The 22,441-nt window shown below is 52.4% G+C and overlaps 3 protein-coding genes and 1 long non-coding RNA gene across 7 annotated transcripts in view; 2 read left to right on the top strand and 2 right to left on the bottom strand.

The window, feature by feature from the left end:
• Window positions 1-339: 339 nt before the first annotated feature.
• On the top strand, window positions 340-17,140 carry CARM1 (coactivator-associated arginine methyltransferase 1). 2 transcript variants are annotated; one of them, XM_014533945.1, is made up of 16 exons: window positions 342-546; window positions 633-758; window positions 2,398-2,504; window positions 3,467-3,571; window positions 6,173-6,283; window positions 7,436-7,613; window positions 9,682-9,772; window positions 9,948-10,029; window positions 13,919-14,004; window positions 14,178-14,267; window positions 14,722-14,859; window positions 14,945-15,034; window positions 15,126-15,238; window positions 15,377-15,454; window positions 15,723-15,791; window positions 15,948-17,140. In XM_014533945.1, exons 1-16 carry the CDS (start codon window positions 465-467, stop codon window positions 16,088-16,090), a joined length of 1,689 nt encoding a protein of 562 aa, XP_014389431.1. In that variant the 5' UTR covers window positions 342-464; the 3' UTR covers window positions 16,091-17,140. The 2 variants fall into 2 exon arrangements, with proteins under 2 accessions (XP_014389432.1, XP_014389431.1); XM_014533946.1 differs by lacking the exon at window positions 15,723-15,791 and having other exon boundaries at window positions 340-546.
• LOC106724890 lies at window positions 12,494-13,941 on the bottom strand. Its single transcript, XR_001360725.1, has 2 exons — window positions 13,190-13,941; window positions 12,494-13,005 (listed from the first exon to the last, which is right to left on the bottom strand). It is a non-coding gene; the product is annotated as an uncharacterized LOC106724890 (long non-coding RNA).
• YIPF2 (Yip1 domain family, member 2) lies at window positions 16,578-22,118 on the bottom strand. Of its 3 annotated transcripts, XM_005859151.2 has the most exons (11): window positions 22,029-22,118; window positions 21,816-21,876; window positions 21,276-21,430; window positions 21,106-21,186; window positions 20,071-20,158; window positions 18,703-18,819; window positions 18,451-18,617; window positions 18,190-18,372; window positions 17,976-18,104; window positions 17,149-17,895; window positions 16,578-16,778 (listed from the first exon to the last, which is right to left on the bottom strand). In XM_005859151.2, exons 2-9 carry the CDS (start codon window positions 21,844-21,846, stop codon window positions 17,991-17,993), a joined length of 936 nt encoding a protein of 311 aa, XP_005859213.1. In that variant the 5' UTR covers window positions 21,847-21,876; window positions 22,029-22,118; the 3' UTR covers window positions 16,578-16,778; window positions 17,149-17,895; window positions 17,976-17,990. The 3 variants fall into 3 exon arrangements, with proteins under 3 accessions (XP_005859213.1, XP_005859214.1, XP_005859215.1); XM_005859152.2 differs by having other exon boundaries at window positions 17,976-18,089; window positions 21,816-22,067; XM_005859153.2 differs by having other exon boundaries at window positions 21,816-22,061.
• A 49-nt stretch (window positions 22,119-22,167) lies between these two features.
• Window positions 22,168-22,441, top strand: part of LOC102251759 (chromosome unknown open reading frame, human C19orf52) — a 2,190-nt gene continuing 1,916 nt past the window's right edge. The window contains exon 1 of the mRNA XM_014533971.1: window positions 22,168-22,400. Within this exon, the coding sequence (XP_014389457.1) occupies window positions 22,264-22,400 (137 nt within the window). The 5' untranslated portion in view covers window positions 22,168-22,263. The remainder of the gene's footprint in view (window positions 22,401-22,441) is intronic.

Here is a 22,441-nt window from a genome sequence, read left to right as displayed (position 1 = left end):
CCCAGTAGGGGGCGTGCGGGAGGCAGCTGAATCAATGTTTCTCTCTCATTGATGCTTCTGGCTCTGTATCCCTCTCCCTTCCTCTCTGTAAAAAATCAATAAAATATATTTTAAAAAAAAAGAATACTTTATCTCCATCCCAGCCCCACTCAACTCTGAAGGCCAACATCCCTCACCCCCGTTGTGTGGCACAAATGAATGCCGACTCCCTCAGCTGGGCATAGCACCCACCAGGGTCTTGGGACCCTCTGACCCTGCCAAAGTTGCCCTTTTGTCGCTATCTTTCTACCTAAGTGCCCACTGGATGAATGTGCTCTATGAAGGAATTTACTTGAAATATCTGCTCCTACAGCTCCTGGCATCCCCCATCTCAGCCCTTGGTTGCCCTGTGAACAGCAGTCCTCTCTGGACAGGCTGTGTCCCTGTGTCCCCACTGCCTGATCCGCCATCACCTTGTCCTCAGCATGGGCTGGGCACATGGCAGCACTTTCAGGGAGGGATCTGTCACACCCTGGAAGAATTGGAAACAAGGGAAGCCAAAGGGTGGTGAGGACAAGACTCTAAGGTAATTGACAGGGAGCCTTGCTCACTGGCTCTGGGGCCTGCTGGCTCACAACCGCTTCTCCTCATAGATGAAGATATATGTGTATTCAAGTGCTCGGTGTCCCGTGAGACGGAGTGCAGCCGCGTGGGCAAGCAGTCTTTCATCATCACCCTGGGCTGCAACAGCGTCCTCATCCAGTTCGCTACACCCAATGGTACGTGACCCTTCTGTCCCGGTGGCACACAGAACACCCAGAGCCAGGAGGTCTTCGGCGCTGGGCCATGGCTGGTGGGAGCCTGGAGCTTAGTTAAATTATGGCCCATCCATCTGTCCCAGCAAAGGCTCCACTGTTGTTCAAAGTCATATTTCTATGTAGCGATCTGTCCTCAGTCAGCACATCTTGGTTTCTAGAATGCTCTGCACCAGACTCTTCCTCACAGGCTCCTTTAGGTCCTTCTGGGCTTGGCTCATATGTCCTCTCTTCTAAGAGGCCTATTCTAACCACCTGGCTGGGCTGCACCCCAGGCCTCTAGGAGGAGCCTGTCGGGTGGGGTCTGGGGCCTGGGGCCTGGCACTCCCAACAGCAAAGGAGGAGGGTGAGACGAAGTCCTGAGGCAAGCAGAGGCTCTGTTCTGAGTTCAGAGAGGTCATTGGAAGGTTCTAAGCCAGCGGTTCTCAACCTGTGGGTCGCGACCCCTTTGGGGGTCCAACGACCCTTTCACAGGGGTCGCCTAAATACATCCTGCATATCAGATATTTACATTACGATTCATAACAGTAGCAAAATTACAGTTATGAAGTAGCAATGAAAATAATTTTATGGTTGGGGGTCACCACAACATAAGGAACTGTATTAAAGGGTCGCGGCATTAGGAAGGTTGAGAACCACTGTTCTAAGCAGACCTGTCTGAGAGGACACAAGCAGACACATGAGGTTACTGAGGAGGGCTTGAGGTGGGGGGTGGGCAGCAGTGGAGGTGGTAGGATGCCTAGGGTGGGAGACTGCTTGAAGGTCTAGCAATAGGGCTTGGTCACTGCAGAGCAGAAATCAGTGGGTCTGGTGGGCGGCAGAGGCTGTGCAGGAGAGCCCAAGTTGGAGAGGCCACCTGCCCACGGCCACCACTAGCTCTCGGGAGCCCCTCCCTTGGCTCTGCCCCAGGAAGCGGACTTCCCATGGTCCAGACCAGCCTCGGGCTAATCACCCTTGTGCACTACACACTCTCCACATCCCACCCCCAGTTGCTGGCATTTTTCCTTCTACTTTCTATCTCTGATTTTGTTCTACCTTTTTTTACTTGTTACAAGTTAGTGGTCATCATTCTATGTTAATAAACGTAGTTAATTTTGAAGGCTGTATAACATCCAGTCATGTAGACCCATGGTGATTGGTTCTCTGACATGCTGCTATGTCCACTAAGGTCCATCAGTCCCCTATTCTGGGATATTGAGGTGGTGTTCCTGTGTCCACTGCCATTCACAGACGCTGTGCACTGTTGGGTGGACTTGCTGGGTGAATCCCAGAAATCTGTCGCCCAGCGTGGCAGGCTTGTGCCCTGCAAAGGCTCCAGCCACACTGTCCTTTGATGAGCCAGTGCTGGATCCACTGCTACCAGTCATGTGGAGCACACTCACCCCAGAGTACGAGACAGCTGCCTTTGTCAGCCACCAAGTGGCAGACTTGGCTACCCTTCTTTTCCTTAAGTTTCATCATTGCCTTTTAAAAAAAGAAATCACCAAGTTACACATGCTCAGCGCAGGAAAGTCAGGGTGTGCAGCTAGACGGAGGGTCACTGGCTCATAAGAACCTTCACATCCCCAACACTGCCATGCGTGACCTAGCTTCCCCCTTCCAGATTTCTGTTCCTTCTACAACATCCTGAAATCCTGCCGGGGCCATACCCTGGAACGGTCGGTGTTCAGCGAGCGGACGGAAGAGTCCTCTGCCGTGCAGTATTTCCAGGTGGGTACATGTGGTCCCCGGGCAGACCACCATCACCTGATGGCCCCCGGGAGGCTGCGCAGCACAGGGCAGGCCCACTTGGGTTCACGTCCTGGCTCTGCCCCTTACTAGCTGTGTAACCTTGGGCAGGTTTCCTCCACTTGTTGGGCCTCAGTTTCCTCATCTGTGAAACGGAGATGCCAGGGCTTGTCTAAGAGGGTTGTTGTTGGAAGGACTCAAGAGCAGATGAAGTTTAGTTCCACAGATGTTTTGAATAATGAAAGCACAGATAGAATGTACCAACCATGTAAGGCATGCCAGGCACTGGTCCAAGCGCTTTCACACGTATGGAAGTGCTTGTGCCCTCCCAACAACTCTAGGAGGTAAGTACTATTATTGTCCCCATTTTGCAGATGAGAAAACTGAGGCTCAGAGAGGTTAAGTGACTTGCTCCAAGTCACACAGCTATTATGCAACAGAGCCAAGATGGGAAGCCAGGCCTGCCTGATGCCAAAGCCTGTGCCCCTGCCCAGGTGCCACGCTGCCTCCCGATCGCCTGTTGTCTTACCGAGAGACCCCGCAGCACCTCACCCGCCTGGCGCTCTGAGTCCTAGGGTTCTGTTTGATCTACTCTGCTTCTTTGAGTTCCCTAAGATGGGTCAGTTGGCCCCAATTCCAGAACTTTGCCTGTGGTAAATCTTGAGTTCTGCTGGTGGATTCCAGGTCCAGATGGCATCCAGCTGTGTCCTTTGGCCACGTGACGTGGAGATGTCTGTGCTCGGGGCTGCCTCTGGCTCTCGCTCCCTTCTCCTGAAGTAGCCAGCAGCTGCAAGAGGGGTTGGGGCCAGCAGAGAGGGTACAGCCTCCTGCTGGAGGTTTGTGCCCAAGGTGGCCCTTCTTCTGTCTTGGACCAGCCAGGGACTCGGCCATTTGTGCCCTGTGCCCGTCGCGTGCCCTGTGCCATTGGCATGTCTCTGTTCCAGTTTTATGGCTACCTGTCCCAGCAGCAGAACATGATGCAGGACTATGTGCGGACAGGCACCTACCAGCGTGCGATACTGCAGAACCACACGGACTTCAAGGACAAGGTAAGCAGGACCTGCTCTGACTCTCTTCTTCTTCTTTCTCACACCCCTTCTCTCAGGCTCAGTGCCTGTCTCACTGTGGCAGTTACCTCCTCTCTCTCTTTTTTTTTTTGCTTGCGGATTTTATCTTAAATTTTTTCGGATTACAAAAGCAAAATCTACTTTTTGTAAAAACTCAAAGAACCCAGCATGTATAATATAGACATGAAAGACTTCTGTCATTTCCTTCTAAAACAATCATTGCCCCAGCATATATATTTTAGAGTTACTTAATCTTTTACACACACACACAATTAGGATTGTGTTTTACTTCATACTTTTCCTGCAAAATTCTTTTCCCCCACATAATGGTATGTCTTGGGACATATTATCAAGTCATGTGGATGTAATGTGACTATCTAGTTCCCAATTTTTTTTTTTTAATTATGTAGTATACCCTAGCCAATTTGGCACGGTGGATAGAGCATCAACCTTCTGACTGAAGGGTCCTGGGTTCCATTCCGGCCAAGGGCACATGCCGGGGTTGTGATGGGGGGCATGCAGGAGGCAGCTGATTGATGGTTCTCTCTCATCATTGATGTTTCTATCTCTCTCCTCCCTTCCTCTCTGAAATCAATAAAAATATATGTTAAAAAGCAATAAAAATAAAAAATAAATTATGCAATATCTTCTAATTTTTATTTTTTCGTTAATCCTCACCTCAAGGATTTTTCCATTGATTTTTTTTTCTTTAGAGAGAGTGGAAGGGAGGGAGGGAGGTAGGGAAGGCGGGAGAGGGGGGGGGGAGAGGGAGGGAGAGAGAGAGAGGAGAGAGAGAGAGAGAGAAAGAAAGGAAGAGAGAGATCGGGGTGAGAGAGATACATCGATCGGTTGCCTCCCTCAAGCACCCTGACCAGGGCTGGAGATCAGACCTGCAACACATACCTGACTCAGTGGATTGACCAGGAATGGAACCTGTAATGCTTCGGTCCGCAGGGCGACGCTGAGCAACCCCAGCTAGGGCCCTAGTTTCTTTTAAGATCTAGTATACAGTGAGTCCTCACATTTTGTCGTCAATAGGTTCTGTGATTTTAAATGAAATGACATACAAGGAAACCAGTGTACCCTAGGCTAATTGTTACCAGCAAGATTTAGGTTTCTATGCCACCTTATCAACGTTAGAATGAACAACATTGAATGAAATGACGTTGAGGATGTGCTCTATGCTCATGATTAAAAAAAGAAAGAACAGTACAGAGTATCTATGTTCAGAAGTGAAAGTTTATTCCCTTCTCCTCCATTTTGACCCAAATGAGAGCTTGTGTTTTTCTCGACTTATCTTTGTGGGCTCTCAACATGATCCATGTAGATCTGCCTCTTCCATTGTCTTGGTCATGCCACCATCACCCCACCCCCAGCATTGCAAAGAATCCCCTCAGGACACTAAAGCCCCCTCAGCCCCAGGGCCTGACCCTTTATCCCAGGAATATGTCCTGGACACAGCAGCATGCCTGTCAGAGTCCTCCTGGGGTCCCCAGCTTCCTCCTGGCTGCTGGAGCAGCGCTTAAGGCCCAGGAAGTGCACTCTCCTTCAGCAAAGTCCATTCCAGCTCTCCTAGGATGCCAATCCATTTCCTGGTTCATCCAGAGCTCTGAGAGGCACCCCGAGGCCCTCCCACCCGACTATCACAGCGCCCCTCTGGGCGCTCACTCTGTGCCTGCCGCTGTACCCAGAACAGCTCTGCTTTAGAAATCACATACATGTCATCATCAAGAACTTTTATCCTGATTCTGCTGACATGGAAGCAGTCAGACAAATCTGGAATGAGGGATGATCTACCACACGCTAGCCTGTACTCTTCCAAAAGATCAAGGCATGGGAACCAGCAGCCCTTGAGAGGGTGCCCAGCTGGCCTCAGGGCTCGGGCAGCTCATCTGCCCCAGCCCAGCCACTGGCTGATTCTCCTGGCTAGGGTTGGTACACAACCAGAACACACTGCCACCAACACCTCTTGGACTCCTTCCCCCCCTGCGAGGGCTGTAGAATTCCCAGAAGGACACCTCTTTCTCAGTTGTTGCACCATTTTCTGGGGAGGACCACAGTACTCAGCCTAGCTGATTCAGAGGCCATAGGGCCCATGGGGTTGGGGCGAAGTACACTTTCCCTGGGGACTTCTCCCAGTACTCAGTAATGTCCTGTAGGGCCGGGGACTAGGGGCTGCTCAGCTCCTGCCCTCTGTGTGGACCTCAGTGGTCATGCTGCAGGGCTCAGAGGTGTCCTTTACTGAGCACTCATTCCGAGAAACTGCAGGCTCACTTGTGACAGCCAGGTATCCACCATGCTACACAGATAGTTCACAACCCAACCAGTTCTTCTTGAATCAGGTCTGAGAGCACGTGATGGTTTTAACACCCTAGCTGTCTTCAGAAATCCTGTTCTACCATCTTCAGATCCAGACCTGGGGGCTCCCATGTGCTCTAGGTGGCTCAGAAACCAACCTATGGGCAGCTGGCCCATGCCAAGGGGAGGCAGGCTGCAGGGCTCTCAGCTGCATGAGTCTGCAGGGAGCCAGAGCCTGGCGATGTGATCACGGGGTCTCGTTCTCACTGCTCCATCCTTCCTCAGATTGTTCTTGATGTTGGCTGTGGCTCTGGAATCCTGTCATTTTTTGCCGCCCAAGCTGGAGCCAGGAAGATCTACGCGGTGGAGGCCAGCACTATGGCCCAGCACGCCGAGGTCAGTGGCCCACTGGAACCCCTGCAGTCCTCGTCCTTCAGCTATATGCCCGCTTTAACCTGGGAAGCTGGCCCTGCTGGGAGCCCCCAGGAGACCTGACCCCCTGGCTTTAGGGGATTGTGGGGACATCACTTCTTTTTGGTCTTTTATCCCCAAAACCTGAGCTGAGGTGGTGTCCCCTCCTTAACTGGTAGTCACCTACTGGGTTCAGGGGTGATTTGGGGTCTTCAGAGGCTTGGTGGCCTTGTGCTTCAGGGGACTGTGCAGTCAGGCCAGGTGAGATCTCAGACCTGGCCAGTGCCTGCCTCTCTGAACCCCACTTCCCACATCTGTGAAATGTGGGTAACAACAGGGTTTCATTTCATTAGTTTAAGCTGTCATTTTCTTTGTTCCTTTTTTTGCACTGAAACCTTCATTCACAAGGTTCAAAACCTAAAAGCCACAAAAGGGTAAACATTGACATTGCTCCCTTCCCCATTCCTTGCTCCCAGCCTCCTCATCAGGGGGAGAGGGACACATATGCAAGTTCTGCAGAGCTATTGGGTGGCTCCATCAGCAATGTGTACCCTTCTTCGCCTGCCGAGGTCTTATACAGCTGGTAGCACCTGCTCTATTCCCTTAACAGTTTATTTGCTACTGTGTCATCATATGAAGAGCTTCCTTACTCTTTCTAATGGCCACAGAGCATCCCTTTACCCAGACGGACCACTGTGTTAGACACAGGTTATCATCATCACTTAGGCTGTTTTTCCATCATTGCAGCACAAACATGCTATACTGAATGCCTCCTCATACATGTGTCACCTCTTCTGTGTGCAATTATGTTCATAGGACAAATTTCTAGCACTGGAAGTGCTGGGGTGGAGAGTATATCCAAGTTTAGCTTTGGTGGCTGTAGCAAAGCCTATCATTCCCATCGTAACTCCCATTAGCAGTTGCCCTCTCAGGATTGATGGTGACATGAGGGATCCGGTAAGGCCCTGAGGAAGGACTGAGGCTGTGACTAATCATGGCTCTGGTTAGGGTGCCGATGAAGGAGGCAGAGGGAATTGGGTGGCCACATGGGGACAGAAGCCTTCCCTCCCCTGAGGATGCGTGGTGGATGAGTGGGTGCAGGGACCCCCGTGACCCCTCTGGCCCACCCACCCACAGGTCTTGGTGAAGAGTAACAACCTCACCGACCGCATCGTGGTCATCCCCGGGAAGGTAGAAGAGGTCTCGCTCCCTGAGCAGGTGGATATCATTGTCTCGGAGCCCATGGGCTACATGCTCTTCAATGAGCGCATGCTCGAGAGCTACCTCCACGCCAAGAAGTACCTGAGGCCTGGTGGTGAGTGTCCCTGCTGGCACGGGGCCTGGCACCAGGGGTGCACCCACCGGGGCCCCTTTGGGGCGCCCCTGGCTGCTACTCAGTGGGCACAGTTGTGGTTCAGCTCTCTGCTGGCCTGTTCGATGGCCTGCGGTGCTAAGGGCATTTGGGCTTTCATGCTTCCCTTCCTCCTTCCCCCCCTTCCCTGTTCCCTATGCCCATCTTGCCCCAGACAAGGCCACACAGCCACTTGCCCAGCCCGCCTGGACAGGGTACTGAAGGGCTCCTCTCAGGTCCCCTGAGAGCCTCCAGGGTGCCTGCCATCTCATGCCCTGGTGTTTTGGGGATAGTGTCTGCTGGGAATGTGACAGATATGGAAGGTGTTCTGTGGTCAGCACAGAGGAGTTGACCTATCGTCTTCATTCCTCACCTGGTAACCTTGCCTTCAGCCAGGGAGATGGGGCAAGGGTCAGTGTGTTGCAGGGGCAGCTAGCTGTCTAGCATGCCCATCAGTGGCCTCTTGCTTGTGGCACTGTGCCTCTCGTCCATGCTCCTAGGTCATTGGGTCACTGTTTACACCTACCCATCTGTATCCCTGTGCATTTGTGCCCAGCTCTGGAGGGGGGATCTGTGCTTGGCCCTAAACATCTGATGATGTGTCCATTTCCTGGTTCAGGTTGTGTGACTTTGAGTATTTCTGTACAAGCAGGGATTGTGTGTATGCGTATGTGCATGTGGCACAGGAGGACCTGGCCAGGACAGGTGTGGGAAGCCAGCAGCCTGGTGGCCCCAGGGTGGGCAGGGGGGTTGGTCTGTGGGGAAGCACCTATTTGGTCCTCTGACCTTCCTGGATCCAGGCTGCAGGGACCTGCCTTGGGCTTCACTTCTGGAGGTGGGAGGTGACTACCATTTCTCACAACGGTGTCCTGTTTCCCAGCTGTGAGTGGGAAGCCAGGTTTCGCTAGGGGGTTGTCTGGACCCACTTTCCTCCCATTCTGCCTTTAGGTAGCCAAGCCTGCTGGGGGGGGCCGGCCCAGCAGAGTGGACTCCTCCTTATGGGACATAAGGACAGACAGGAGTCAGGCTCTGGTGGGCAGCTGAACATTCTGCCCCACTGCTCACACAGCCTTCCCAGAGTGAGGCCTGGAGCCAGTGATGCCCCCACTGCCCTGCCTACATGAGTGTGTCTTCATTTGATCTCAGGAAGCTCTTTGGGGGATTGAAAAGAACCCTCTTCCCAGCTGTACACATTTAGGTGTCTTTAGGACTGGGGCATGATGCTCCAAGTGACTAGCAGACTCCTGGGCAGGCAGCCCAGCGAGTGGTCTCTTAGCCAAAGTAGACCATCTCCCCTCCCCAACCCCAGCCTGAATCGTGCTAGTACCTTGACTCCCCCTCACCCCCAATAGGAAAAGGGAGGGAGGCCCACACCTGGAGGCCAGGTGACTCGGCCCTAGACTCACTGAGGCAGCCACTGGCCCTGACTCATTTGTTCCTTGAGTCACACAGTTGGAGGACCCTGTGGCCCCTCCCATTTCAAGTCATGTGCCAGACCAGGGTGGCTAAAAGGCCCACCATGTCTGCCAGGAGCCTGGACAGTCTCAGCTGTGGGTATTCAGCTGACCCTCCACCCAGCCTCTGGCCTCAGCTGAGGTCCCTATGCCATAGCCTGGGGTTTAGCCTTTGTCCAGAGAACTTTTCTTTGCTTTCCCTGGCTGCATTTCCATGATGACAGCACCTAAGCAACACTGCATGGCTTATGGAGCAGGGTCCCAGGCGTCACTTGCTTACCCTGAGGCTCTGGCGGGTTCCTTCCTGTCTCCCAGCCCTAGTAATGGGACATAAGGACAGGCTCTCCTTTCTCCCTGGCTGGCTTTCTAGGTTTGCAGGGATAGTGCATGTCAGGTGCTCATTGGCTTCTGGCACAGTAGGTGCCCAGTACCTCTGTATTATACCAATGCATGAATGAATGGATGAATGAATGAGAGGCTGGGAAGGCCCAGGGTTGGAGGTCCTGGGGCCCTTTGGAGGCTCTGCCAGGCCCTGCAGAATGTCCCACCATGACGCCAGCACCCTCCGTGCCTCCCAGGAAACATGTTCCCTACCATTGGTGATGTCCACCTCGCGCCCTTCACGGATGAACAGCTCTACATGGAGCAGTTCACTAAGGCCAACTTCTGGTGAGTGCCCTGCGTGTCCTGCCTTCTCAGGGATGGCCCTGCCTCTTTTTTTCCTTATTCTCAGTAGGACCTGAAAGACTTGGGCTGGACGAGGGCCAGCTGGGAGAGAAGACAGGCTACCCACCTGCCTCTCTGCTGCTGGTGACCTTACTGTGGGGGTTGGGGCTTTCTGCAGGTACCAGCCATCTTTCCATGGAGTGGACCTGTCAGCCCTCCGAGGTGCCGCTGTGGATGAGTATTTCCGGCAGCCTGTAGTGGTGAGTGGGGCACCCAAGGTGCTATCACAGTTAGCACTGGGCATGGCACTTCTCTGGGGGGCTGGAGGGGGCGGGTCCTGTCAGTCCTTGTGCAAGCTGCAGCCCTAGGGACACCACTTTCTCTCTGAGCTCTCCCTTCTGCCCCTGAACAGAGTTCTCTTACAGATGTGTTGGGAATAAAGTGGCAATGCATATAGAGCACTTAGCACACAGTAAGCATGCAGTACACGTGAACTGTTATTAGATGAATGGATCCTTGGTGAACTGATTTTATTTGACTGATTTTAATTATTGAACTGATTATATAGACCCAGGGTACACAAATCAAGAAAGTATAAAAGTGAAAACCCTCCCTGCTCCTGTCCCCAGACACAGTTCTCCTTCCAATAGGCAAACAATATATCATGTATATCTTTTGAGAAGTGTTATACCTAAATGTACATATACAAATGTGTATATATACCTTTTTTCTCAAATTATATGTAGCATATTCAACATACCATTCTGTCTTTCTCTGTGGTCAGAGAACATGCACTGTATGATTTTAGTCCTTTGAAATTGAGAATTGCTTTATGCCCATTATGAAGTTTCTTTTGGCTTATGTTCTACGTGTACTTGTTGAATACAGAGGTATGTTACTTTCAGATCCCATTTGTTAATCATGTTGGTGAAATCACTATCTCTATTATTACTCATTGTAGATATAATTATCCATTTAGTTCTGATACTTTCTGCCTTATATTTTTGGATACTACATTATTTTGTGCATACGGGTTTAGGATTATTATATCTTCCCGTTGGATCGGTCCTTTTATCATTATAAAAAGTGTCTCTACCTCAAGTGGTATTTCTTGCCATATGCCTTTTTATTTCTGATGGCAGTTTAGCTACTTTGGTTTTATATTGGTTAATCTTTGTACAATATATATTTCTCCATCCTACTTTCAACCTTTTTGTTTCCTTATCACTTGAGGTTGGTCTCATGTAAGTAGCATGTATTTGGGTTTTTGTTTTTTAACAAGGTTAATGTTTTCTGTCTTAAGGGAATAGCCTATTTGCATCAAATGTAATTGCTGCAAATAGCCTATTTGCATCAAATGTAATTGCTGCTTTTTATGGATATAAGTCTTTCATTTTACTATTTTTCTATTTCTCCTGTTATTTCTTTTTAACTCTTTTCTTGCCTTCTTTTAATACATTATAATTGTTTTTCCTTCTTGATGTCAGGTGCTCATTGGCTTCTGGCACTGTATGATTTTAGTCCTTTGAAATTGAGAATTGCTATTAGATCCCATTTGTTAATCATGTTGGTGAAATCACTATCTCTATTATTACTCATTGTAGATATAATTATCCATTTAGTTCTGATACTTTCTGCCTTATATTTTTGGATACTACATTATTTTGGTGAAATCACTCTCTTTCACTAGTTTTGAGAGACTCTTGAGCAGTATCTCTTTAAATACTTCCTCCGCACCATTTTCTTTCTCCTGGGGTTCTGGTTGCATGTACATTACACCTTTCACCATGTCTCAAGTGGTTCTTATATTCTTTTCTATATTTCCATATTTTATTCCTCAGTTGCTTCATTTTCATATTTTCTACTGATTTATCTTCCAGTTCCAATTCTTTGTTATGTCTAATCTGATTTTTTAATTCTTTTTATTTTTTATCTTTTTTTATTGATTTCGGAGAGGAAGAGAGAGGGAGAAGAATTTCATTTCTCTGTGAAATTCTCCATATTTTCACCTTCCTTCTTGAACATATTAATTATAAGTCTTTGATCACTTTTAGTATTTGGATAAGTGGTGTGTTTTTGTTGTTTATTCTCTTGGTGTTTGGTTCTCATCCTTTGGTCCTATCTCTTGGTGCCTGGTTATCAAATGCCAAAATGCAAAATTGTAGAGGGTCTGGATGATGTTTTTTCTTTCAAGGATTTGTTTTTTCAGACAAGATCACTTGGTCCTGTCATGCATTTGAGTGAGATACTTCATGGCTACTTTTCAGACTCTGTTGGTATATTTCCTGGGCATTAATTCTCAAACATTTTAATCTTAGGTTCCCTTTACATTCTTAAAAATGGAGAACTCCAAAGAACTTTTGTTAATGTGTGTTATATCTATTGATATACTGTCTGTGTCTATTGATATTAAAAACTAAGCCCGGCCAGTGTGGTTCAGTGGTTGAGTGTCTACCTATGAACTAGGACAGCGGTCGCCAACCAGTGGTGGTCCGTGAGGTCCGAAAGGTTGGCGACTGCTAAACTAGGAGGTCTCGTTTGATTCCTGATCAGGGCACATGCTCAGGTTGTGGTCTTGATCTCTGGTGGGAGGCATGCAGGAGGTGGCCAATCAGTGATTCTCATCAATGTTTCTATCTTTCTCTCCGTCTCCTTTCCTCTCTGAAATCAATAAATAAACATTTAAAAAAAACACACACACAGAAAAACAAAACCTAAGCCCAAGAAATTTAAAAATATTTATTAACTCATTTAAAAAAACAACAGTAGTGAAACCATTGTCTATTAACATAAGTAGCATTTTTAAGAACAAAAACTGTTGTCCAAAACTTTGCAGTGAGGATACTGGCATTTTAAATTTGGATTCCTCTGTTGTGATATCACAGATGAGTTAAATGAATTTGGGCAGAAAACATCTGAGTCTTATTGTGAAAATAGTTTTGACCTTGGGTGCTTTGGAAGGAACCACACTTTGAGAACTGCTGCTGCTTTAGGGTGTAGCCTGCAGTGGTTTATGTGGGCCCTGGTTCTAACCTCCCAGCACTAATATGGTGCTGAACCTTTCCTTAGCTTTTTAGTGCCTTCTGCTTGGTCTCTTGTCCTCTAACTCCCATCCTACACACAGCTCAGGAATTGGCAAATGCCACAAAGTGAAATCACATGCAGCACATGCACCTTATATTTCCACATTTCCTTTAGCACAGTGGTTCTCAACCTTGGCTGCACATTAGAATCACCTGGGAATCTTTTTAAAATCCTGATTTCTGGGCCTCATCCTCCGGAAATTCTGTTTCTTTGTTACTAATGTTGTGGCCTCACCACATAACAAAGAAACAGAATTTCTGGAGGATGAGGCCTAGAAATCAGGATTTTAAAAAGATTCCCAGGTGATTCTAATGTGCAGCCAAGGTTGAGAACCACGCTTTAGCATCTTGGCTCCTTGTGTCCCAACTGCCTTGGTAACCCTGAGCCCCCATTTTGCTTTCTCGACCCAGGGAAGCCGCTGAAAGGTCCCATATCGAGAGGGAAAGGCACAGGAAAAAACACCTCCCTTCTTTCTAGGATCTTGGCCCCCAAAGCTTTGGCTGCTGCTATTGCTCTCCAGTGCTTTCAAGCAACTGGGTTTTTTCCTTTGTATTTTATTCGGCTCATATAATTCTTGGCAAGAATGTAAGTCTGATAGAAAATCTGCATCGTAGCTGTGATTGGACATCAGCACACAGTTCTCTGACTTGCTTATCTCAGAGATCTTTCCCCGTATGTTCATAAAGAGCTTCTTTGTTGTTTGTCACATACAGCCTTTTATGGATGGACCACCAGTTTAATTAGATGTTTTCCAGTGTGTCACTACTATAGACAGTCTGTAATTAGATGTGTGAATTTGTACATGTGCACATCTATCTGTAGGTTGAACTCCTGGGAGTGGAAGTCTTTAATGCATATGAACACTTGTTATTTTGAGAGCTGTCATCTAATTGTCCTCCATGGTGTGGTAAAAGTTCATCCTCCTCCAGCATGTCTGACAAGGGCTAACTGGTTTGACCTGAATGGCCTGGAGGCCATGGCCAGACTCAGAGAGAAGAGCAGGACTCTCCCTTGCCTTGCTGGCCCCTGAGCTCGAAGCCAGGTCACCCTTGTGGTCTTTCCCAGGACACATTTGACATCCGGATCCTGATGGCCAAGTCTGTCAAGTACACGGTGAACTTCTTAGAAGCCAAAGAAGGGGATTTGCACAGGTACCAGCCCTCACACCCCTCGTCCTGGGCCACTGCTGGCTCTTGCAGGCATTCTACTGCCCCAGGGCAGGCAAGTGGGCCAAGGTCTGGGACTCTGCACCTGGCCCCACCCCTCTTCTCTCCTACCAGCCTCCGTTCAGCTTCCCCAGTAATCACTGCCCTTTGCTTTCCAGGATAGAAATCCCATTCAAATTTCACATGCTGCATTCCGGGCTGGTTCACGGTCTGGCTTTCTGGTTTGACGTCGCATTCATTGGCTCCATGTGAGTTCAACGGAGCAGAGCATGCTGTCCCCAGCCCCTGGGACCTCTCTGCAGTTGTGAACCCCAGGCCTGGCTGGTTTGGATGCTGACTGGGGGCTGGGAGGGCAGGACAACCCTCCAGGTTCCCCTGTCCCTCCCAAAAGACAGTGAGAGTTTGCCCTGATTCAGAGACTGTTGTGAAAAGGGAGAGTGTCCACCTGTTTTGAGTGACTATCCTTCACAGGACCTGGTCAGTCTTTGGCATGTATGTCAGGGTGAACGAACACCCCGTGACTGTGGTCTCCTTGTTGTGTATGTGTGTGGGCACGTGATTGGGACTACCTGGGTGGTCAGCCTGTCTTAGCTCCAGGGCCCCAGAAGACCTATCAGAGAGGGCAGACACCTGGGGAGAGCTCCTGGTGCACAGGGTGGTGGCTCCAGCCCAGTCAAGTTCATGCCTGTCCCTTCTTGGCAGAATGACTGTGTGGTTGTCCACGGCCCCGACGGAGCCCCTGACCCACTGGTACCAGGTCCGGTGCCTGTTCCAGTCACCACTGTTTGCCAAGGCTGGGGACACGCTCTCAGGGACATGTCTGCTTATTGCCAACAAAAGGTGCAAGCTGCCACCCTGGGCTGGGGGAGGAAGGGGTTCATCCACCCAGCCAGCTCATGGCCCTCAACCCCTGCCCTCTCTACAGACAGAGCTATGACATCAGTATTGTGGCCCAGGTAGACCAGACGGGCTCCAAATCCAGTAACCTCCTGGATCTGAAAAACCCCTTCTTCAGGTAAGATGGGCCCTTGGCCTGCATCAGGGGGAGGGGGCTTCTCCTGGCCTGCAGCCCCTTGGCCCTGCCCATGCGTCCGTCTCTGCTGCAGATACACAGGCACGACACCCTCACCCCCACCTGGCTCCCACTACACATCCCCCTCAGAGAACATGTGGAACACAGGCAGCACCTACAACCTCAGCAGTGGGATGACCGTGACTGGTGAGCAGGTCCCTGTTTGGGGGAGCCACTTCCTGGTCACACCTACTAGCACTCCCTGGGTAAAGCTGGCAGTTCTGGCCCCTGGAACCCCGAACAGAACACTGTCCCCACCCCTGACATCTCCCTCTCTGGACACAGGGATGCCAACTGCCTACGACCTGAGCAGTGTTATCTCTGGCGGCTCCAGTGTGGGCCACAACAATCTGATTCCTTTAGGTGAGTGTCCCTGGGTCTGGGGAATGGGGGGAGGGTTTGCTGCCCACGATGGCCCATGTGCTTCGGCCTTCTGTATCACCTTTTCCTCTTCCTGGGGCTCCTGGCTGAGGTCCTCATTCCTTTCTGCCTCGCTCTGCCACTGCTGCACTCCCCCTCCCTGCACCCTGGTGACAGTGTGAGTGGGAGTGCCTACCTCAGGCAGAACATGGGCCTGAGCTGGCTGGGGGCGGTGACGCCGTCTCCCTTCCTTCCTCCCTCTGCTGCGCAGCCAACACGGGGATTGTCAATCACACCCACTCCCGGATGGGCTCCATAATGAGCACAGGGATTGTCCAAGGTAATGGAGGGGGAGGGTCACCTGGGTGTGAGCATGCTGACTGCTGGGCCACCCACTGGCCCTCTCGCCTGCTCTCTCTCTCCCTGTGACTCTGCTGTGGGGCTGGGCAGGCGAGGGGGCAGAGCTGTCCCTCAGTGCCCATGTCCTGCTCCACAGGGTCCTCCGGCACCCAAGGCGGCAGTGGCGGAGGCTCCAGCGCCCACTATGCAGTCAACAGCCAGTTCACCATGGGCGGCCCTGCCATCTCAATGGCCTCACCCATGTCCATCCCAACCAACACCATGCACTACGGGAGCTAGGCCCCTCCAGTGGGGAATGGACTGACAGCACCAGGAAACCAAATGAAGACCCTGCCCACCCATCCCTCTGCCCGGGCGGCTTTCACCCTGTACTGGAGAAGCCCAAACACCAGTCACAGTCCTCTTTGCTATGGGAACTTGGACACTTTTTTACACAACATTGCTGCCGCCGCTCCCACCCCACCATCCACCACATCTTGGCTCTGAGCGCGTGTCGCTGCCATATTTTACACAAGATCATGCTGTGGGAGCCCTGTTCCCCCCTCCTGCCCTCTCCATCCTGACCTGGACTTAACATCTAATGGAACAGGCGTGTCTAGGCCTGACAGCTGCAGGCCCTGCTGGCAGGTGGCAGGGAGCAACTAGCCCTGCCCAGTTCCCCGGCGCCTGCCCTCCCTTGCCTATCTCTAGTGGGAAGGCAGTCCTAGCTAGATGGGGCCTCCCCTTCAACTACCAGGCGTTGGTCACAATGGGCGTGACATGCTGCTTTTTTTAATTTTATTTTTTTACAAAAAGAACCAGTGTCAATCCACAGACCCTCTGGAAAAACCAGGCCGGCCGGGCCGAGCCAGCAGCCCCTGTCCCCAACTCAGAGGCTCGGTGGTGAGGGGTGGCCCTGCCAGGTCTTCAGGACAAGGTGGGGCCAGGCTTGTGTAGCCCCACAGGCCCCTCTCACAAAAGGGTTCACCTCACACTTGAATGTACAACCCACCCCAGCTGTTGGGAAGGCCCTCCGTCCAGCCCCTGCCTCTTGCTGCTGTCCTGTCCCTGAGCCTGTCTGGGTCCCCCTGCCAAGAGCTAGAATAGGAGGCCTGTGGGCCTGGAGGGGAGGAGGGTCCCTGTCAGCCACTGGGGCAGACACAGAGAAACCTCAAGGACATGTCATGGAAGGCGTCCTTTCTCCTTGTAGCTGACATTAGGCCTGTGTATTTCCCTCCGTATTTGTAGATGCTCCAGTCCCTACTATGATGATGGCATTTTGGTCCCTTCTCAGTCTGGGAAGGGGCCTTGCAGGGATATTTCCCTCAAAAAAAAAAAAAACAAACAAAAGGGTTCACCTCACACTTGAATGTACAACCCACCCCAGCTGTTGGGAAGGCCCTCCGTCCAGCCCCTGCCTCTTGCTGCTGTCCTGTCCCTGAGCCTGTCTGGGTCCCCCTGCCAAGAGCTAGAATAGGAGGCCTGTGGGCCTGGAGGGGAGGAGGGTCCCTGTCAGCCACTGGGGCAGACACAGAGAAACCTCAAGGACATGTCATGGAAGGCGTCCTTTCTCCTTGTAGCTGACATTAGGCCTGTGTATTTCCCTCCGTATTTGTAGATGCTCCAGTCCCTACTATGATGATGGCATTTTGGTCCCTTCTCAGTCTGGGAAGGGGCCTTGCAGGGATATTTCCCTCAAAAAAAAAAAAAAGAAAAAGAAAAAACAAAATAAACAACGAAATGTGTTTCAGCACAGGCAATTTTCTTCTACTTCTGCTCCCCCCATTTCTAACACCCCCAAACTTGGATGTGGTGGAGCCAAGGGTGGGCACAGCTGAGGCTGGAGTGACCCTTTGCTTTCCTGCTGGACCCTCGGGGGAAGAAGGCCCAGCAGGTGGCCCGTGGGGCAACAGCTGCACTGGAAGCTCCTAGTTCAGCCACCGTCTCCCACCTTTATATAAATTCTCTGAATCACCTTTGCATAGAAAATAAAAGTGTTTGCTTTGTAAGAAAAGTCTGGAAAGTAGCAGAGTGATCTTGAAATGTCAAGGGAACCTTCACTCATCATCTTGGGGGCAGGGCAGGCAGTGTCCCTCCTGTTAGACCTGAAAGAGAAACTCTGCCAGTGGCTCTTGCAGGGCAGAGGCTGGAAGCCCTTTAGCCACAGTTGGAAACAATTCCTTACCTGTAGCCTCAGGCCTTAGGATGTCATAGGCCTTGGCGGGGTGGGTGTCAGGACTACGTTTGGGTGCAGAGATGTGTCCTGGTGTGCAGGTGCCATGTGCTCCAGAGGCAGTGGCTGGAAAAAGTAAAACTGAACCCAGACCCCTGAGGTTAGCATCAGGGCCAGCAAGCTCACCCCCAACACTGAGGTCCAACTGACCACCCCAGACCCATACCTTACAACCCATGGCCAGGAGGGCGTGGAGTAGTACGACGGCAGATAGCAGCATGGAGGCCACCAATCTGGTGTCCTCGCGGACAATGGGCCATAGGGTGAACACCAGGCCAGCAGCTGACAGGGCCAGAGCCAATGCCCCAAAGAGCCACTGTAGCCATGGGACAGGGATCAGCCACAGGACCTGGGGACAACATGGGCAGGTAGCTACCAGGTTTCTCCATGGCACAGGCCATCCCCCACCCCCTGGGGCCTTACTCACCACAGTGGGAATGAAGATGAAGAGGGAGTAGCCATAGAAGCACACAGTCTCCAGGAATGTGTAAGGCCCCATACGCTCCCGGACGCCCTTGCGCCACTGCAAGAAGGCCCACAGTGCCAGTGGCACCAGCCAGGCGTAGCAGTAGATGGTGATGCCAGCCACCGTCACTGGGGGGCAAGGTAGGCAGTCACCTCTGGGGCCCCATGGCACCCCTAGCCCCACCAGGTGCTGGGCCTTGCCTACTTTGCTTACCTTTGTGGAACTGGGGGCTGTAGTGGATGGAAGAGTCCCTCCTCTGGGCCAGCACCACTGTCAGGTTTCCAGTAACGGCCAGGACAAAGGCCAGTGTGGCGCAGATCCAGAAGGGGCCTGCAGGTGGAGTGTGTCAGGGGCCCAGTCACAGAGCTTCCAGGACAGGTGACTTGTCCTGTTTTGTCCCAGTTTTCCAGGCTCTGGGCTGCCTCCACACCCACCACTCCACTGACCTGACTTACACCACCCATATGACAACCTGGTGGTCGAATCCAGTGCTGGCTCAGTCCTCATCTTTCTTGGCCTTTCAACAGCCTTTGATGCAGCTGACCCCCTCCCTCTGGGAAGAGTCCACACTCTGGCTTCAAAGTCTTATGTCACTGGCAATTCCTTAACTTATTTCACTCCCTGACCTCTAATGGGGAGCTGGCTGGGCCCAGTCCTTGGCCCCCCCTCTGTCTATGTTCACTCCTTGCATGATCTTGTCCAACCTCAGGGTTTTGTGCTACCTCTAGGCCAACAACTCCCAAATGTCTCAAGACCAGGCCTCTGCCCTTAACCTCAGGCTTCTATTCAATGTTTTCACGTGTGCACCTCCCTTTCCACCCCACCACACTCACTCACTCTTCCCTCAAACCTGCCCAGCATTTCCTACTGATAAATAGCAACTTCACGCTTGGCATAGTCCAGGCAAAAACCTTGGCACCCTCCTTGGCGCCTCTCTTCCCACCCTATATCTAGTGGGTTAACAAATTCTGTCAGCCCTGCCCTTCAAGACATAGACCCGAATCCAACCATTCGTCTCTCTCCCTGGGGCCTGGGCCCACGCCCACACCCACACCCACACCTCCTCCCTCCCCCAAGATCTGGACCACAGTAGTTGTCTCTTCCCTGGCCTCCCGGCTTCCACCCTCTCACCCGACAGTGGTCAGAGGGCACCTAGGAACACTTAGCTCCCTTACTGAAACTTAGGAGGTTGTGCGGTCTGTCACCAGGTGGTGGCCTGGCAGGTTCTTCTGCTCCAATGACAATACTGCCTACAGTTCAGGTGTTTTTCCACTACAGGGCTTATGCCCCTTCTGGAATGTTTTTCCCTGAGTTCTCCCTAGCCCAACCCTGACACCAACAAGGCTCATTCCCTCACCCTCCTCAGAGGGTCCTTCCTGACCAACCCACCCAAAATAGCAACTGTCATCCTCTGAAATGACTGCTTCTCTGCAACCTCCGATGTCTCTGTCTCCTTGAACAGTGTAAGTCTCATACTCTCCGTGAGGGGCTCCGCTTTCTTCTAAGCTGTGCTATAGGGTCAGGCACACAGTTCACATTTGCTGAATGAATCAAATGAGCTAAAAGCATAACCTCACTCACCATACAGGTCTGGGCGATTCCGCAGATGGTGCCGCACAAAGCTGTGGCCAGGCCGGGGTAGCAGCGATCCTTTAATCCGGTCCAGAACCTGGGGGCAAGGCCGGGCACAGGATGGAAGCCTGCTGGGGCTCCCCACCCACAGAGGAAAGGGGCCAAGCTCCTCCCCTGACCTTAGAGGCTCCCCTGCTGCCCTCCCTCCTCCTCTCCACACCGCTTGAAAGGAACCCGCAATGTCCTCTGGAATTTTGATGAGCTGTTCCCATGGCCTGGAGCCCCTTCCCCTGACCAGCCCCACTCAATAGACCATGTCCCACCATTCTGAAAGACTTAAGGGCCTCCATCTTCCTCTTTGCAAGGCTGCCCTGGGCTGCCGGCCTTGCTGCCTCCCCCAGCCCCAATAAGGATAGACAGGCCGTGGGCATTCTCTCTCCCGAATCTTTCTCCAATAGGCCCTCTTACTCTGTAGCCCTGGTTTATTATCACCTCTCACCCTGGCATGGGGCCTCTGATCCACCTTCCATGTTGCATATCTGCTCTATACCCTCCACGACTCCCCAGCACCCAAAGTCCTGCACATCCCTCACAGGTCCCTTTGTGATCTGGCTTCTGCCTGTCTGCCTATCCCCCACCTCTCATGCTCCAACCAGGATTAAGTGACAGGTAGCATCTGTGATAGGTCCTGCCTTCTCTCGTTTCTGGTCGTCGTATATGATGTTCCCTGTGCCTGGAACATACTTAGGCATCCTTCCACTCAGCCTGGCTAAGTTTTCCTTCTTTAAGTCTCGGCAAATCCCTTACCACCTCCAGGAGGCCTTTCTCTAACCCACCATAGCAAGCGTGCTTCCTGTGTTCCCCAAAGCCCAGCGCAGCACATCTGAACCTCACGGCCACAGTTACTTCCGCCAGCCCCGGGGAAGCCTTTTCCCATGTGTGTGTCTCCAGCCTGCCCAGAGCCCAGGGCACAGAAAGGGCTCCGCGCAAAGTAGCTGAACCCCAAGCATGACAGCCCCCTCCCACCAGCTTCCCAGACCTGACCTGCGAGGTGTCCACATCGAAGAAGCTCTGATAGTAGCTAAAGGTCCAGAATCCCGGCTGCGGCTGCTGCTCCTGTAGAAGCTGCACAGGGTGGGCTTTCAGTCCTGCCCTCCCCGCCCGGGCCGACCAGGGGCTGGAGGACGGGGGGCACAGGGACTCACGGGACTCACCGCGGTCTTGTCGCTCTCCACCTCGTCCTCGGCTCCATAGCCACCACCTGAGCCCACGGCCACAGCTACCTGCCCCTCTGGGGTCCGCGGGTCACTTCTGCTGATAGTGGTCACATCTGGGGTCTCGGACAGAAGGTTAGTAGCTTCCTCGAACTCTGTCGGGAATAAGTATGGGACACAGGCATGTTGGGGGGGGGGGTCACGACAATTTGGTTTGGCCCAAGGGGACCAAGACTCTAACCGTAGCGCCCTCGGTGCGCTCCCCAACGTGGGGCCAGGCTTCCTCGATTCGGGAGTGGGAAGGAGCTGAGTTCCCTCACGTCTAACAAGGATGGTAACTGGGGGCTGGTGCCGGGACGGGGTCGGGGCTGAGTAGCGACTCCGGTTTGAGGTCGGAGTTCAGGACTGGAGCGGAGTTCGAGTTAGAGCTGAGTCAGGACAGACAGCTGACGGCGGCTCGGGTCCGATATGAGTTAGGACTTGGATGCGAGGTTCTGGCCAGAGGGGGAGGAGGTCGGGCCAGATCACAGGCGCACTCACCATGGAAGGCCAGCTCGTCGGCCGCAGCCATGGTTGCTCAGGGGCGTCTCCGCATCCCGCGCTGAAGACAGAGGCCAATCAGGTCTGTACGCAATCCCACTCGGCGTCCTCCCGGGGTTTATCCCTCCGCACCCGCCGGGCCAGGCGGTAAACGGTCCCCGCTTGGGCGTGAATTCGCCGACCCTACACACAGGTGCAACCCGCCCTCCTCACCGGAGGCCGTCGCAGTCGGCGTGGCCAGGGATTTCTGCGCCTGCGCGGCCGGCCTACGGGCCAGTCAATCCCACTCGTCCCAGAGAGCAACATCCGGCGCCGGTCCGTTTTCTATCCTCTTCCGATGGGAAGCCACTACCGGCAACATTGACGCCTGCGCAGATGAGACTCCCGGGCCTTTACCTTCGCGTAACTGTTGTTTCCCTTCGGAAAACAGACGTCAAGCCGGAAGGGGATGGCGGCGGCGACTCTGAAGCGACTTTGGTTGCGAAGCCGCGGAGAGGCAGGGGTCGCGGCAACCGCGAAGCCAGGCGTGTGGACGAGGTTGGGTGAGTACGGCGGGCGGGTGGCTGCAGCGGCGAGAGGCGCGGGGTGAGTGGCCACAGCCCCGACCCCTCTCACCGCTTCTTTCC

Source organism: Myotis brandtii, unplaced genomic scaffold (genome assembly GCF_000412655.1).
Source record: "Myotis brandtii unplaced genomic scaffold, ASM41265v1 scaffold1234, whole genome shotgun sequence".
NCBI lineage: Eukaryota > Metazoa > Chordata > Mammalia > Chiroptera > Vespertilionidae > Myotis > Myotis brandtii.
Note: the sequence above shows the minus strand (reverse complement) of the source record. Positions and strands in the feature narration are given on the sequence as shown.

Coding starts and splice junctions, on each gene's coding strand:
- CARM1 (XM_014533945.1), top strand. CDS start 465: ATGGGCTGGGCACATGGCAGCACTTTCAGGGAGGGATCTGTCACACCC. Junction 547..632: donor ACAAGGGAAGCCAAAGGGTG/GTGAGGACAAGA, acceptor TTCTCCTCATAG/ATGAAGATATATGTGTATTC. Junction 2,505..3,466: donor CTGCCGTGCAGTATTTCCAG/GTGGGTACATGT, acceptor TCTCTGTTCCAG/TTTTATGGCTACCTGTCCCA.
- YIPF2 (XM_005859151.2), bottom strand. CDS start 21,846: ATGGCTGCGGCCGACGAGCTGGCCTTCCATG. Junction 18,618..18,702: donor CAGCCCCCAGTTCCACAAAG/GTAAGCAAAGTA, acceptor CTTGCCCCCCAG/TGACGGTGGCTGGCATCACC. Junction 18,105..18,189: donor TCCTGGCCATGGGTTGTAAG/GTATGGGTCTGG, acceptor GTCTGGGTTCAG/TTTTACTTTTTCCAGCCACT.